The sequence below is a fragment of the Dipodomys merriami genome, unplaced genomic scaffold (genome assembly GCF_024711535.1).
Source record: "Dipodomys merriami isolate MVZ:Mamm:240054 unplaced genomic scaffold, mDipMer1.0.p SCAF_7, whole genome shotgun sequence".
NCBI lineage: Eukaryota > Metazoa > Chordata > Mammalia > Rodentia > Heteromyidae > Dipodomys > Dipodomys merriami.
This window is the reverse complement of record NW_027206290.1, coordinates 56,344,527-56,359,818: the sequence shown is the minus strand read 5'-3', so window position 1 is coordinate 56,359,818 and position 15,292 is coordinate 56,344,527. Positions and strand designations below refer to the sequence as shown.

Here is a 15,292-nt window from a genome sequence, read left to right as displayed (position 1 = left end):
GTCAGTCACCCTTCTTAAAAGGTTGCTTTTCTTAGTCCTCCCAGAGCCAGGAAGGGGAGTGAATTCGCTCCTGGGATTGGCCCAAAGTGGCGGGAGGAGGATTAATATTTGTTTTGTTATGAGGAGAAGCAGAGGCAAGTATGCCTCGTGTGTGTGTGTGTGTGTGTGTGTGTGTGTGTGTGTAAGAGAAAAGCAGAGAGCGAGAGAGCGAAGGAGAGAGAGACAGAGGAAGACAGAGAGACAGAGACACAGAGAGCGACAGAGACAGAGAGAGAGAGAGGGAGGGATAGAGACAGTTGTTTTGTAGCTGAAAATAAGCAGGAGGAATAGCCATAGGGAGAGGCCGGTGCCCTAGCTCCCCTGGGGGGTGGGGGAGCCGCACACCCCGTAATTCCCTTTCCAGAGCCTCACAGATTTCCACAAACAATGACATCACTTGGGCGCCGCCGCCGGATTCCAGCTGGGGGGGATTTTCCTGGGCGCGCGGCGGGCGGCGGGGCGGAGAAGCTCGAGCTCTCCCCCGCGCGGCGAGGGGCGGGGTCGCGGGCTCGCCCCCCGCGGGCGGAGGCGGACTGGCCGGACCCGGGGCTGGGGGGGGGGGGGCGGGGGCGCGGGCAGGGGAGGGCCCGGGGCGGCCCAGGGCGGGGCGTGCCGCTTCTCTGGTCTCCATTGGCCACTGGCGGGCGCGCGTCACCCAGGCTGGTGCTCGCCTCCAGCCCGGGTGGAATTGGAGCCGAGGCGGAGCTGAAAATGCAGATTTAGCATCAAGCATCAAGACCTACACTCGCTCTTTCTCTCCGGTACACACAGCTCCCCACATTCGCACCCCTGCCAGCCAGCCGGGCCGCCTGACTGCACAGCTTCCCCACCAGCCAGATGCTGGAGAACACACACTAGATTTGCTGCTTTCCAAGCCACTATACTCCTTCTCTCTTGCTCTATACTTATTTTTTTTTAAAAAAGAAAAAAAGCAACTACATATCTATTTTTATTTGCATCTTCCCTCCGCGTCCCCAACTCCACCAGCCTGCGCGCCTCCTAGCCCCACTTTCCACTCCCAGAGAAGGATGAAGGGTAGTCGTGGCTCCCCGTGGAAGGCAGCCGCTGGGCTCCTCTTCTGTGTCACGGTTTTCGCATCTGCCGAGAGACCGGTCTTCACGAATCATTTTCTTGTGGAGTTGCATAAAGGGGGAGAAGAAGAAGCTCGCCAAGTTGCAGCACAGCACGGCTTTGGAGTCCGAAAGGTAAGCTGTACCCCCTCCACCCCTCTCCTCCCCCCCCACCCCAATGCATTTCGCATGTTGTATCCAAAAATTCCAAGGGGGCAGCCCTGCGCAATCTCCTTGCAGAAGATTTGCAAGTTTTCTGTCTTTCTCCTGCGATGCAGATATTCTGCCATCGGCTCTCAAACACGACATTGCCTCCGGTGATCTTTCACGGGTTATATAATTAAAGTGTCCTTCATCTGTACTACTAAGGTCATCAAAATAATATTGCTCTTTGACTTGGTTGGGGCGGGGGAGGGGGGAGGCGGGCCCCGGTGGGGAAATCGGATAACACCTGAGAAAAGGATGCTTTGCGCCAGGGCTGCTGTCCGAGGTACCAAGTTCTCCAAAGCTGCCTGGGGATGGAGGGATAAAAACCCCAAACTGCTTGGATTGGCGTAGCCTGCTTTGCTGGGGGTGTCTCCTGCACCCCCCATTCCCCCCTGAGAGGAAGGCTGGTTTCCCACACACAGGGCTTCAAGTGTGGACATTGCAATTCACCTCGGTACTTCTCCAGCCCGCGCCTAGGAGACTTCTTCAGAGTGACTCCCTCCCTCCTCCCTCCCCCCCCCCCCCGCCTCCCCAGGAACAAGTGCTTCCTGAGGCTTCAAGTCTTGGAAGCATGAAATTGGTCTTTCTTTCTGAAACCTGGGCGGAACGTCTGCACTTTCTCCCCCTCCCACGACCGCCCACCCCTGGAGCGCACTCCTGGTTGGTTCGCTAGTTCTCAACTCCTTGCTGTAGGGAGCGAGCAAGAGAGGTAGAGTTTGAGGGTGATTCCCTACGGAAAAGTCGAGGTGTCCTCTCCTGATAATGTGGGCGGCCAGCCTGGCTTTCCCAGGAGAACGCGGGGGATCCCCATTACAAGAAGTTGCCAGAGTTCGATTGTTTAGGCAGCTGGATGAAGCTGCTGGCCTCAGACACCTCTGGGAGCCTCTGGGGACGCTAGGGTGCCCATTCCAGGAGCACAGAGGAGAGGGGAGTGCTGCGAGGGAGACTGAGGCTGACCTGCTTGTCTTTTCTTACAAAATACCCGCGTCCGAGCTCTAGAATGTCCTTAGGGGACCTGGCGGCCAGGTGGAATGGCGTGAGGATGTGGGGGGCGGGGGGAAGAAGCTGGGATGAAGAGAAACCGAAGAACACAGATGCAATCTGTTGACCAGAGGACGGAGTGGATGGAGGTCAGTTAGATTCACTCCTGATTCCGGGAGGACACAAGAGGCAGGAGCTCTGTGGCTTGCTGCTTTTCGCCTTGGAGGGCTGTGCGCCCTGGAACTCCTTTCTACCTCCTCCACCCAGCCTGCCTTCCCACGCTTCCCGCATCTTTCCCTGCCACCACCAGGGCTCCTTCAGGGCCAATGGGCTCTCTAGCCTCCGTGGGGCGTAGACAGCAGTGGGTGATTTGCATCCCAGGTGGATCTGACAACGAGTTTCACAGAAGTCTGCAAGGAAGAGCCCGGTCTGCCCTTGGCGCGCGGGCGGGTCTCAAAGAAAAGAACTTGTTGCTGCGGGGCGGGGGGGGGGGGCGGTAAGAGTGGGAAGCGGGAAGCGTGGGTGGAGAAGGGCACAGAGGAGGCGCCAGCTGCTGGAGCAGCCTGCTGTCTTCCTGGCCCACCGCCTGCTGGCGGTGTCCAGAGTGCAACGTAGTAGAATCCCCGTTTCTTCCCACCCCAAAGTTGACAAGACCCAGGACCCAGGCGCCCATGAACGTGATGATTATTCATTGACAGCTACTGGGAACCTTTCTGTGTCAGAGGCCTCGCGTACATTCTTACTGAATCTTCTTAACAGCTTCAAGGTGGCCACTGCTGTTTACTCAGCACTGAAGAGGGAATTAATTCAGATAGGGGGCCGCAAAGAAAATCACATAGGATGTTAAAGTCGCTCTTAGAAAGTTGAGTCTGAACTCCTTACCCCTTTGGACACACTAAAGCAAGCTAGATGCTCAAAGGGTTTGCCAGCCTTGGGGAGCAGGCTAGGGAAGGTGGCAGCAGACTTCTTTTTGGAGTGTAGGGAGTTGCTACTGACCTGGACATACCCGTGGTCCCTTCCCTCTACTAGGCCTCTTCTCTGTGGATAGGCACACTGCTGCCCTCCATATTTATTTCTCTCCACTTCCTCCTTCGAATATATATTTCCTTTGGATCCGAGCATAGAAAATCAAACCTAGCTAAAGCTGAGAGGATAATGGCTTAACTTATTACTTCTCCAAGATGAGAATTTTTGTTGTTCAATCCAGTGAACAGCTTTATGAAGGATCCACAGCTTTGATTATGGGAATTCAAACAAATAGAGACAATTTGTTGTCTCAATCAACTTATCTTAAAACCAAAGGGAGCTTCTGTTTAGGGGAATAACTAGGCCTCTTTCTTCCCCCATTCTTCTTGGAGAGGAGCCCATTGATTTTTTTTTTTTTTTTTTTACATCACAGTGTCAAACCCCCAACTCCCACTTAGGAGGAAAAGGCTCTTACCTTCTTTCTTTACCTCTCCCCAAGCCTCTTGGGTCTTATCTTTTAATCATGTCTAGTAGGTTTTACCCTAATACATATTTAAGTAAGTCCATGACAACAGTACTTCTATCAAGGAAGCCTGCAACATGCAACACTCATCCTTCAAGACCTAATCTAAACCTTTGCAGAGCTTGGACTACAGTGAGCTTTCTCTTCTCCTTATGCCTATGGAGCTAATGGGTCAAACCTGTGCTAGGGAAAGCCTATGCCAATACCTTCTATCACATGTCCCCTGTCACCTCAAGCACAGCAGTAAAGATGCACCAAACTATTGCTTTCCTTTGGAAAGCTAAATATTCAAGGATGAGCTATTGAATATTTTCCAGTTCTTTGCCCTACCTAACAGGCACACGATTGTGTTTGCCAGGCTTTAAAGACGCTTTCTTAGCTTTAGTAATGATTTCAGGTTTCCCCAGCCCTGTCCTGTCTTGCTTTTTTACACTGCAATGCACTTTTGCTGACACATGTCATTTGTTTTGTTTTTTCAATCCTCAAAGTGTCCTTCTTTGGGTTGTGCTCCTCAGCAGCCTTCCAGGGTTCCACTGTCACCCATAACACTCACAGTCAGACACAAAGGAAATTCAATGGTTATTTGTTCATCCATACATGCGAGCTCATTAAATTATCTCAGTTCAGCCTCTCAAACTTTACATAGAAATCATGGACATCAGCTGCAGCCTTAGTTCTCAGATGAAAATGTAATGACCAAACGGGTAAAATAATTGCCCATAGCTGGCAAATTAAGGAACTCACATTTATTTTATTTTTGTTGTGTTGATTAACTAGATTTAATTATTCCACAATGGATATATACTTCCTTACTCTCTTTTAAAACTGTATTTTTTGTCTTTTCTTTTTTGAGATTTTTTTTAATGATAGAGTTGATATACAGAGAGGGGTTACAGCTTCATGAATCAGGCAATGAGTATAACCATGTCTTCTGTTCCCTCACTCCCAGTTTTTCTCTCTCATCCCCACCCACTGTTGCATTTGTTCAACCTTTGAGGAACTTACCTTAAAATCAAGACTGAAAATGATTGCTTTTTTTTTTTTTACTATACTGCCTCCTGAAAGGCCTCCCTCACTGTCAGGAGTTCTACTTCAGAGTTCTAATATTTTTCTTTCCCTTTTTACATGTATTTGATGGTAACATACAAATGCATGTCACCCAATAATGAGTGTGCCAATGGACTTCTTCAGGTAGCCTATAGACCTACAAAGTGGAGTAATAATATGCTGAGATGAACCCTAGGAATATGAGATTCTGCAAATGAAATATTAGAAAAGGATTTGTCAGTTTTGTGTGTGTGCCAATCCTAGGGCTTGGGCCTGGGTCTGAGCTTCTTTTGCTCAAGGCTAGTACTTTACCACTTGAGCTACAACACCACTCCCTGCTTTAAGCAATATATTTGAGGTAAGAATCTCATAGACTTTCCTAGTCAGATTGGCTTTGAACAGAGATACTTAGATCTCAGTCTCCTGAGTAACTAGGATTACAGGAGTGAGCCACCAGTACCTGGCTTACTTTATTCTTATAAGACCATTAACAGCAGGGTGCTGGTGGCTCATGGCTGTAATCCTAGCTACTCAGGAGGCTGAGATCTGAGGATTGTGTTCCAAAGCCATCCTGGGCAGGAAAGTCCATGAAACTCCTCTCTCCAATAAACCACCAGAAAACCAGAAGTGGCACTGTAGCTCAAATGGTAGAGCACTAGCCTTGAGCTGGAGCTGAGAGACAGCACGCAGGCCCAGGGTTCAAGCCCCACAAATGACAAAAAAAAAAATTAGTAAACACCTGTATTATCTCTTTGAAAGGGAGTCAACATGTATAAAATTACCTCAAAGACAGACTAAAATGTGCTACTTGATCATTGCCTGGTCCTGATTCAACACCTTTGTCCAAAGGAGAAGAAGCATGTAACTGCTGGGTGAGTGGCCTTACAATAATGACACATGTATTATTCCAAGGAGCACCTTCAAATTCCCACTATGCTACTAATTTTAATTCCCTTGAAAGAGGAAATAAAAAGTATTGATTGAATCTATGTACTGAAGTTAAATAAGAGTAAAATTTTTTTTAAAATCAAGAATTGGACCAGATACTGGTGGCACAAACCTGTAATTGTAGCTACTCGGGAGGCTGAGATCTGAGGACTACAATTCAAAGCGAGCCCAGGAAAGAAAATCTGTGAGATTCGTATCTCCAATTAACCACCAGAAGACTAAAAGTGGTGCTCAAAGTGGTAGAATGCTAGCCTTGAGCAGAAGAGCTCAGGGACAGGGCCCAGGCCCTGAGTTCAAGTCCCAGACAAATTAATTAATTAATTAAAAATTAAAATTAAAAAATCAAGAATGAATGTTAAAGAAAAACTGACTAGGTGTTTTTATTCTATTGTGGTCTACTTTGATTGTGGTACTAAGGTTTGAACTTGGGGCCTTGTTATTGCTTAGCTTTTATGTTCAATTGATGCTCTACCATCTTAGCCATGCTGTCAGCTTTGCTTTTTGAAATCCCACAGACTGGGCAAATAAGGGAGAATAGTTGCAAGGCTATACTAAAGCTACCAGCACAACTAGGCAAATAAGGGAAACCATGGGACCTATGTTTCTTTGTGCCTGGCTTACTTCACTTAATATGATTTTTTCCAAGTCTTTCCATTTCCTAACAAATGTGCCGGTGCTGTTCTTTTTGTTAGAAGCATAGAATTCCATTGTATATAAATACCACATTTTCTTGATCCATTCATCTACTGAGGGGCATCTGGGTTGGTTTCATATCTTAGCTATGGAAGACCAATGGAATAGAACCAAAGACCCAGAAATGAACCCACAGACCTATAGCCACCTAATCTTTGACAAGAGAGCTAAAAATGTAGAATGGAAGAAAGACAACCTCTTCAGTAAATAGTGCTGGCAAAATTGGTTAAACACCTGTAGAAAACTAAAGCTAGATTCTTATATATTACCCTGCACCAGAATCAACTCCAAATGGATCAAAGTAAAAGCAGACAGCTTGAAAACATTACAGGAAGGAATGGGAGAAACTCTAGGGCTCCTTGGCACAGGCCAAAAATTTCTTAATAAAGGCCCAGAAACACAACAAATCAAAGAAAGGTTGGAAAAATGGGATTGCATGAATCTGCAGAGCTTCCGCATGGCAAAGGACATAGCTAGCAAAATCAATAGAAAGCCCATAGATTGGGAGAAGATTTTCACTAACCATGCAATAGACGAGGGCCTCATATGTAAAATATACTTAGAACTCAAAAAATTAAATCCCCCAACAACAAATCCTCAAAAAAAACAACTGCCCAACAAATAAGTGGGCTAAAGACTTAAAGAGAAACTTCTCTGAAGAGGAAATACGAATTGCCAATAGACACATGAAGAAATGTTCAACCTCTCTAGCCATAAAAGAAATGCAAATCAAAACAGCATTGAGATTCCACCTCACCCCAGTTAGAATGGCTATAATCAAGAACTCTAATAATAACAGATGCTGGAAGAGAAGTGGCCAAAAGGGAACCCTACTGCATTATTGGTGGGAGTGTAAACTTGTTCAACCACTCTGGAAAGCAGTATGTAGGTTCCTCAAAAGACTCCACATAGAGCTCCCCTATGACCCAGCAATCCCATTTCTGGGTATTTACCCAAATGATCACAAACAAGACCATACTAAAGCTACCAGCACAACTATGTTTATCCAGCATTATTCTCTATAGCTAAGATGCCCCTCAGTAGATGAATGGATCAAGAAAATGTTATATATATATATATACATATATATTATGTATAATATATATGTGTGTGTATGTATATGTATATATACACACATGCACATACATACATACATACATACAATGGAATTCTATGCCTCCATCAGAAAAAATGACATCGCCCCATTTATTAGGAAATGGAAAGACTTGGAAAAAATTATATTAAGTGAAGTAAGGCAGGCCGAAAGAAACATAGGTCCCATGGTTTCTCTTATTGGCAATAACTAGTATAAGTTTAGGACAAGCAGGAAAGGTCAAAAGCTATGTACATATGACCATATAAGATGATGTTAAGCGAAATGAACCCCAAGATAGGGACACAAGTGGTTTTTTCTTTCTTGCTATTGTTTTTAAAATATTTATAATGTACTATGTGATTTTTTTGTTTCTTTGTATGTTCCTCCCCCATGATATAACCCCTGTTTTCACTGTATTTGATTCTGGTGCCCTGCATCTTGTATACATACTTTTCTAATTTGGGAAGGGGAAGGGAAACAAACAAAAATGCTTAAATAGGGATACAGGTTAACCCATTGTAACAATGAGATGTACAAGACACTATCTTTAGAAGATGGTTAGTGTAGAATGGTGCTTGCAGACATGACTGCACTTGGGAGGCAGAGGTATGAGAATCATTTGAGCCAAGGAGTTTCAGGGCAGTCTGGAAAAGAGAGGGAGACCCTGTCTCAATTGGTTTTAATAGCATGAAAAAAAATGTACAGTGAAGTTTTGTTGGTTTAGACCTGTAGTCCTAACTAATTGTGAGGCTGAAAACAGGAGGATTGTAGTTTGAGGTCATCCCAGGCAGAAAACTCTATGAGACTCTGTTTCCACAGAAAGAAAGGTAGACACAGTAGTGTACATGTGTCATCCCTGTGGTGACAGGAGCCCTGAAAGTTGGTAGACTGTGGCACAAGAAATCCCACCCTAAAAATAAATAACCAGTGAGCCAGGAGCTGGTGGCTCCTGCCTGTAATCCTAGCTACTCAGAAGGTTGAGATCTGAGGATCATAGAAGCTAGCCCAGGGAAAGAAGTTTGTAAGACTATTATCTCCAATAAACTACTCAGAAAAAGTTGGAAGTGGTGCTGTGGCTCCAGTGGTAGAGTGCTAGCCTTGAGCAGAACCAGGCTCAGGGATAGTGCCCAGGTCCTGAATTCAAGCCCCAGACTGGCAAAAAAATAAATAAATAGCCAGTGAAAAACAGGGCTGGAGGTATGGCTCAGGGTGCAGTGCCAGCTAGCAAACATGAAGTCCTGTGTTTAAATTCCAACACAGTCCTAAATAAATAGGAATATACATGGGGATCTGAGCATAGGGCTGGGTGCAAAGAGTAAGATAGCTATTGTTTGTAGTGGTAAAAATATCAGTGCGGTGGCCTAATAAAACTTTAATTATTCAAGGAGCAATCATGGATTGTGTATTTGCAGAAGTAGCAAATGAATTTTGTGTGGAATAGACTCCATCCTAGTGACAACCCATCCATGGGCTAACTATGGCCTATGAAATGACCTGGTTCCAATCATTATGAATTTAATTATTATTATATTTTTGTCGGTCGTGGGGCTTGAACTCTGGGCTTGGGCGCTGCCCCTGTGCTCTTCAGCTCAAGGCAAGCGCTCTACCGCTTAAGCCACAGCACCACTTCCAGTTTTCTAGTGGTTTATTGGAGATAAGAGTCTCACAGACTTTCCTGCCCGGGCTAAATTTGAACCGTGATCCTTAGATCTCAGCCTCCTGAGTAGCTAATATTACAGGCGTAAGCCATCGGCGCCTGGCCAAACTTAATTCATTTTACAACATATTTGTTGTTGCTATCGAAAATTACAGCTTCCTTAGAAGATTTGACTGGCTGTTTGATACAGAGAGAAGAATATAGTTGCCACGAGAGAGCCAGTATAGGTCATAGCAGACTCTGACAGCTTTCTAGCCCCATATGCTAGCACACAAAACCTATGATGGTTTCTGAACCCTAGTCACCATATTCATTTCCCCTTGAACTTGAGCCACAGTAAGCCCGCATTTCTTGACCTGCTTTGTAGGTCACTGTGACTATGTGCCAACTCTAGCTTATGTAAATAGAATGATATTCTTCTCCCATGCCCAATGTAAAATCCTTCCCTACAAACTAATTGCTCCCTGCTCTTCCTTCTGGGGCTTGAGAACAGCAACTTTGGAAGCTAAATGCCAAAAACAAAAAAAACAAAACAAAACAAAAAAACAAAAAACAAACAAACAAACAAACCCAGCAGTCATAAAATGAAAGACATCTAGATCCCTGGCTCCTGGCTTAGAAGACCTTCTGTCGTGAGAAATAAGCTGCTATTCCATTAAGGCTCTGAGATTTGGGAGGGAGGATGGTTATCTGCAGCAGCCAGCATCACCCAAACTAATATGCTGTCAATAAACATCCCTATTCTTACATTGCTGGAGGGATGCTCTAAGCCTGGCAGCAAAGCCAAGCCAAACCACAACAAAAACAATCTTTCAAAGCCTTGTGAGAGCTCTTGTGCTTTTATCTCATGGTGTCAATCATCTGTCCAAGTTTTCTTAAAAAATTTGTCTTCTCCAAAATAAATATAAAACTCTTTCAAATCTATGCCCCCCCAACTAGGACAACTAGGAGCCAATATATCTGTTCATTAGAGGTGGGTTTTTTTTTTTAATGTTTCTTCATTGATGAATGCAGTTGAATCAAGATGGTACTCAAGTGGAATGTGCTGGAATAACTGTGCTTTGAAAAACCATCCCTGTATGATCTATTTCTCTGTGGACAGAGTTCAGCCAGGAAGTAGAAGCAAGTGGCAGCCAGCCAGTGTGTGCCTGACATACTTGTGTAATTCCCTAAAATTCCAAACTCAGATATCACCTATAGTAGTATGGAGAAACTCTGAGCATAGATAATAAAGTCTAGTTAATCCATAACCACATAAAAAAGAGTAGAGGGGGTTGAACCTTCTTTTTGCCGACTGAGTGAATACCTTGAAATCAACTTCTATTTCAAAAGGTCCTCTTGTCTGTAGATCATGTTGTACCATAGCAGGAAGAGATGCTTCCAGTTTGCAATAATTACATAGTCAGCTGTAACTACTCAAAGTCAGACTTTAAGAACAAAATATAAAATCTAAAGCTTAGATTTTTTTCTTCTGATAGAGAAGGAATTTTGTTTTAACATTGAGCTCAGATCCATCATTTTGCATAGAAATCCTGTATTGAATTTGTACTAGACTGTACAAACAGGATTTGCATTTTTATTTCTTTTATTGAGTTATATTTGTTGTAAAGTCTATTATAACAATGAAAATGGTCAGGGAGTGAAGAAGTTGAGATAACACTGCTGTCTATATATTAATAGGTGAGACATACATAAAAAGAATAAAACTGCATTAAAAAGTTCTTGTTACCTGTAATGTTAACTTAACCCCATCTTTTTGGATATGTTGAGATGTTCTGAAATGTTATGAATATAATTGACTATAGCAAACTCTTACATTGTAGGTGAAATAATGACACAAACTCTTCCTTTTTTGGTCTAGAGCAAAACAGTTTGGGAAACTGAGTTTTTTTGAGGCCTGACAATTTTACAGGATATTGGTAGAAAGGACAAGAACAGAAAGAAAACTTTAAGATCTTCAGGTTGCTCTTCATTTATAATTTTAAATGTGACATTAATTTCCATAAATATCCATTTCTTTTCCTCATCTCATTATTTTTTAAAGTACCAAGTGATATAAAATAGCCTGGGAAAAAAAGCATTTAAAATAATCCCAATCTCATTACTCAGAAATAACCATTACCATTATAAGAAAGTTTTATTAAAATATTTCTGTATGAATATGTAGATATAAGCAAATTGTTTTGTAGAAATGTAATCACATTAACCATTCTATTTGCAGTTCTAAATTATTTAATTAAATTATTATAGAATTTACTTTACAAGTTTGCAGGAGGGAGTGTAGTCATGGAGATGGCAGGGCAGGGATGGTAGGAGAAAAACAAAGGAGGCAGCAATGCCTGATAAAAAATGTAATCATTACCTTGCTCATGTAATTGTAACCCCTTTGTATGGTATTTTCACAATAAAAAACCTATTATAAATAAATAAAAATAAATATATATGTAAATATGCACATATATGTATAAAATTATTATAGAATTTAACTGTAAATAGAAGAATTGAATTGAAAACTAAAGAAATTATTTAAGTTCAGTTCTGAGAACATAGCTTCTGTTGTAGAACACCTGCCTAGTAAATTACAAAGCTATGAGTTTAAACCCTGGTTACCACACACACACAAAAAGAAATTGTAAAACTTCAAATAAATTTTGTCATATAGTTATTTCCAAATAATATATTATGTGCACTATTTAGAAATTTCTGATAATGTAATTTAAATATAAATGTTAGAAGGACAAATAATTATATATTTAATTGTGTGCTTCAAATTTAGCAATATATGGACTGATTTGCAAAGTGGAAAATTTAACATCGTAACAGTCTTCTTCATCTTCCCTCTTAGAATCCTCAGTTTTTATTAGGTATATCCTTGTCACATGATGTTACAAATAAATATTAAATTTCTAATTTTAGCCATAATTTATAGTATTTCTTGCATTCATTCTATCTTAAAATTGCTTTTTATTTCCTTACAAAATTTTTTATTAGAACTTCTGTAGTCTGGTAAAAGATTGTTTCATTGTCATTCATTTATTGGCTTTCTTAGAAAAACCAAGGGACTAGCCTCTGCATGGAGGCTATTACATCTGAATCTGAAGGGAGAAAAGTGAACCACCGAAGTCCTTTGTGTAGGTACCAGTCAAAGTGTGGTGATAACATCCACCTAGGGTCACAATTACATCAAAAAGTGTAAGAAGGAAGGTCCATGAGAGTGGATCATCAACATGAAAGAAGCAAAGGTGGTCAAAAAACTGAAAAATCCACGGTGAGAAGACTCATTCCTATATACATCATTCATACCACACACACAAATAGCATTGCTAAGGAAACTGTGAAGAGAAATGTACAGAAGAAATCTTAAGAAAAAATCTAAGAGGTCTTGGGATAATGGAAGAAAGAGCCAGAACTCAAACTATTGAAAATGTAGGAAAATCAACTGTGCCAGCTGAGAAAGGAAGGAAGGAAGGAAGGAAGGAAGGAAGGAAGGAAGGAAGGAAGGATGGAAGGAAGGAAGGAAGGAGGGAGGGAGGGAGGGAGGGAGGGAGGGAGGGAGGGAAAGAAGAGAGAAGGGAAGAATGAAAGAACAAATGAAGGAATGAAGAATGAAGAAAGAAGTGTGGGAAAGAGAAGAAGAAAGGGAGGGAGGGGAGTGATAGAGGGAAGGGACAGAGGAAAGGAAAGAAACAAATAAGGAACAATTATGACTACAGGTTTTAGAAAGAAAGTCATTGTTGAAATTGGAGGAGTCATCTTAGAACTCTGGTAGAAGAGAAGTATGTTAGTGTGGGACTTCAGGAGTTGGCCATGAGATGAAGATTTAAATGAAAGTTTAAAGTTTATGCTATGAGTGATTCTAAAAATGTTGACAGTGGTGGATCAATTAGGGGAAAGGAAAGTAAGCACAAAATGCACATTGTAGAACAGGTTGACACTGATGATAACTGGAGCTCTGTCCAACAGAGAAAATGGAAGCTGTTACAGCACATTTGCCTCAATGTCATCCTGCCCAAGGGCATTTATATTCCTGTTGCATCCAGACGTGTATTAATGGTTGACAGTTACTCTAGCCCGGGGTTAACTCTCTAGCATTTTGGCCTGCCATAACTCAGATAGGGTAGAATATAACTGTCCAGGAAAAAAATATCATAGCAATATAGAGATAGGTGTGCAGCACTAAATGATAAGTCTTGGGGGTATCTGAGAAGAAAAGTAATAACATCTGCCTCAAAAAGGAAGCCTGGTTTTGGAAGGGAGTGAGTGGAGGTATCAAATGTCAATGATTCCCTCAAGAAATGTGGTTGCAAAGGGTGTCATAGTAACTTGATGTGTGGAAAGATTTTTATGCATAATGATTTCTAAACACTTGTCAGACCACTTGGAGATTGTTACCATACCAAAATATTGTGACATCACTCATTAATCAAATTGGTTTATCCAGAATCATTTACATTTTTTGCAAATAATAATTACAATGATAGAATTACAGCTTGTCAAAGCAGGAAGAAATATTAAAAAGACATTGGGTTAACCCTTTGTCTTATACTTGAGGGATCTAAGTGTTTACAGTCTTCACACTGACAAGGAACATTTGAAACCCCACTTGATCATGTGAGTTGGTACTATCTAACCAGGTTTTCAAACTGGATGTGCAGTGATGTGAACCACATAATAAGCCCATGATGGATGAACCTCAAACACCAACTCATTCCTACTACATTGACTCATCAGATTCATCTGGTCTGGCACTCACCATTAACTCCTAGAGTATTTATTAATTCCAGTTTTCTTTCATATATATTTTATTGTAAAAAAAATACTGTACAGAGGGGTTGCAGTTACGTGAGTAAGGTAATGAGTACATTTTCTATCCAGCATTGTTACCCCCCCTTTTTTTTCCTCTACCATCCCTTCCCTTCCCACTTCCCCAACTCCTCCCTCCCCCCCACTCCCATCCCCAAAGTTGTAAAGTTCATCTTCAAGATAGTATCTTGTACATCTCATTGTTACACTGGGTCAACCTGTATCCTTATTTCAGCATTTTGTTATTTCCCTTCCCCTCCTCAAATTAGAAAAATGTATATACAAGATGTAAGGCACTGGAATCAAATATAGTAAAAACAGGGGTTATAGCATTGGGGAAGAACATACAAAAGAAGCAAAAATCAAATAGTACATTATAAATATACATTAAAACAACATCAAGAAAGATAAAACCACGTGTGTCCCTATCTTGGGGTTAAATTCACTTAGCACCATCTTATATGGTCTAGGAGTGGTTGTGGCCAAAAGGGAACCCTACTGCATTGTTGGTGGGAGTGTAAACTTATTCATCCACTTTGGAAAGCAATATAGAAGTTCCTCAAAAGACAACACATAGAGCTCCCCTAAAACCCAACAATCCCACTTTTGGGCATTTATACAAATGATCACAAACAAGGCTATACCAGCACAATTATGTTTATTGCAGCATTATTTACCATAGCTAAGATATGGAACTAACCCAGATGCCCCTTAGTAGATGAATGGATCAAGAAAATGGGGTATGTATATTCATATATATATATATACATATACATTATACATATATATATATATATATATATATATATATATATATATACATACACATACACACACAGGGATTCTATGCCTCCATCAGAAAGAATGGCACTGCCTCATTTGTTAGGTAATGGAAAGACTTGGAAAAAACAAACTTTACAACTTCCACGCCGGGGGTGGGGGTGTGGGGGTGTGGGGGCGGGGAGGGTAGTTGTGGAGGTGGGAAGGAAGGGATGATAGGGGAAAAACAAAAGAGGAGGCAACAATGTTTGATAGGAAATGTACTCATTAACTTGCTTATGTAACTGTAACCCCTCTGTACAGTATTTTTACAATAAAAAACATACAAAATATTATATTAAGTGAAGTAAGCCAGGCCCAAAGAAACAGGTCCCATGGTTTCCCTTATTTGCAATATCTAATATATATCTAGGACAAGCAGAAAAGCTATGTAATATGACCATATAAGATGACGCTAATTCCAGTTTTCTAAGTAAAGCTGC

General features: G+C 41.9%; 1 protein-coding gene across 1 annotated transcript in view; it reads left to right on the top strand.

The window, feature by feature from the left end:
• Nucleotides 1-667: 667 nt before the first annotated feature.
• The window catches only part of Pcsk2 (proprotein convertase subtilisin/kexin type 2), a 267,516-nt gene continuing 252,891 nt past the window's right edge, over nucleotides 668-15,292 (top strand). Inside the window, exon 1 of the mRNA XM_070006706.1 lies at nucleotides 668-1,244. Within this exon, the coding sequence (XP_069862807.1) occupies nucleotides 1,068-1,244 (177 nt within the window). The 5' untranslated portion in view covers nucleotides 668-1,067. The remainder of the gene's footprint in view (nucleotides 1,245-15,292) is intronic.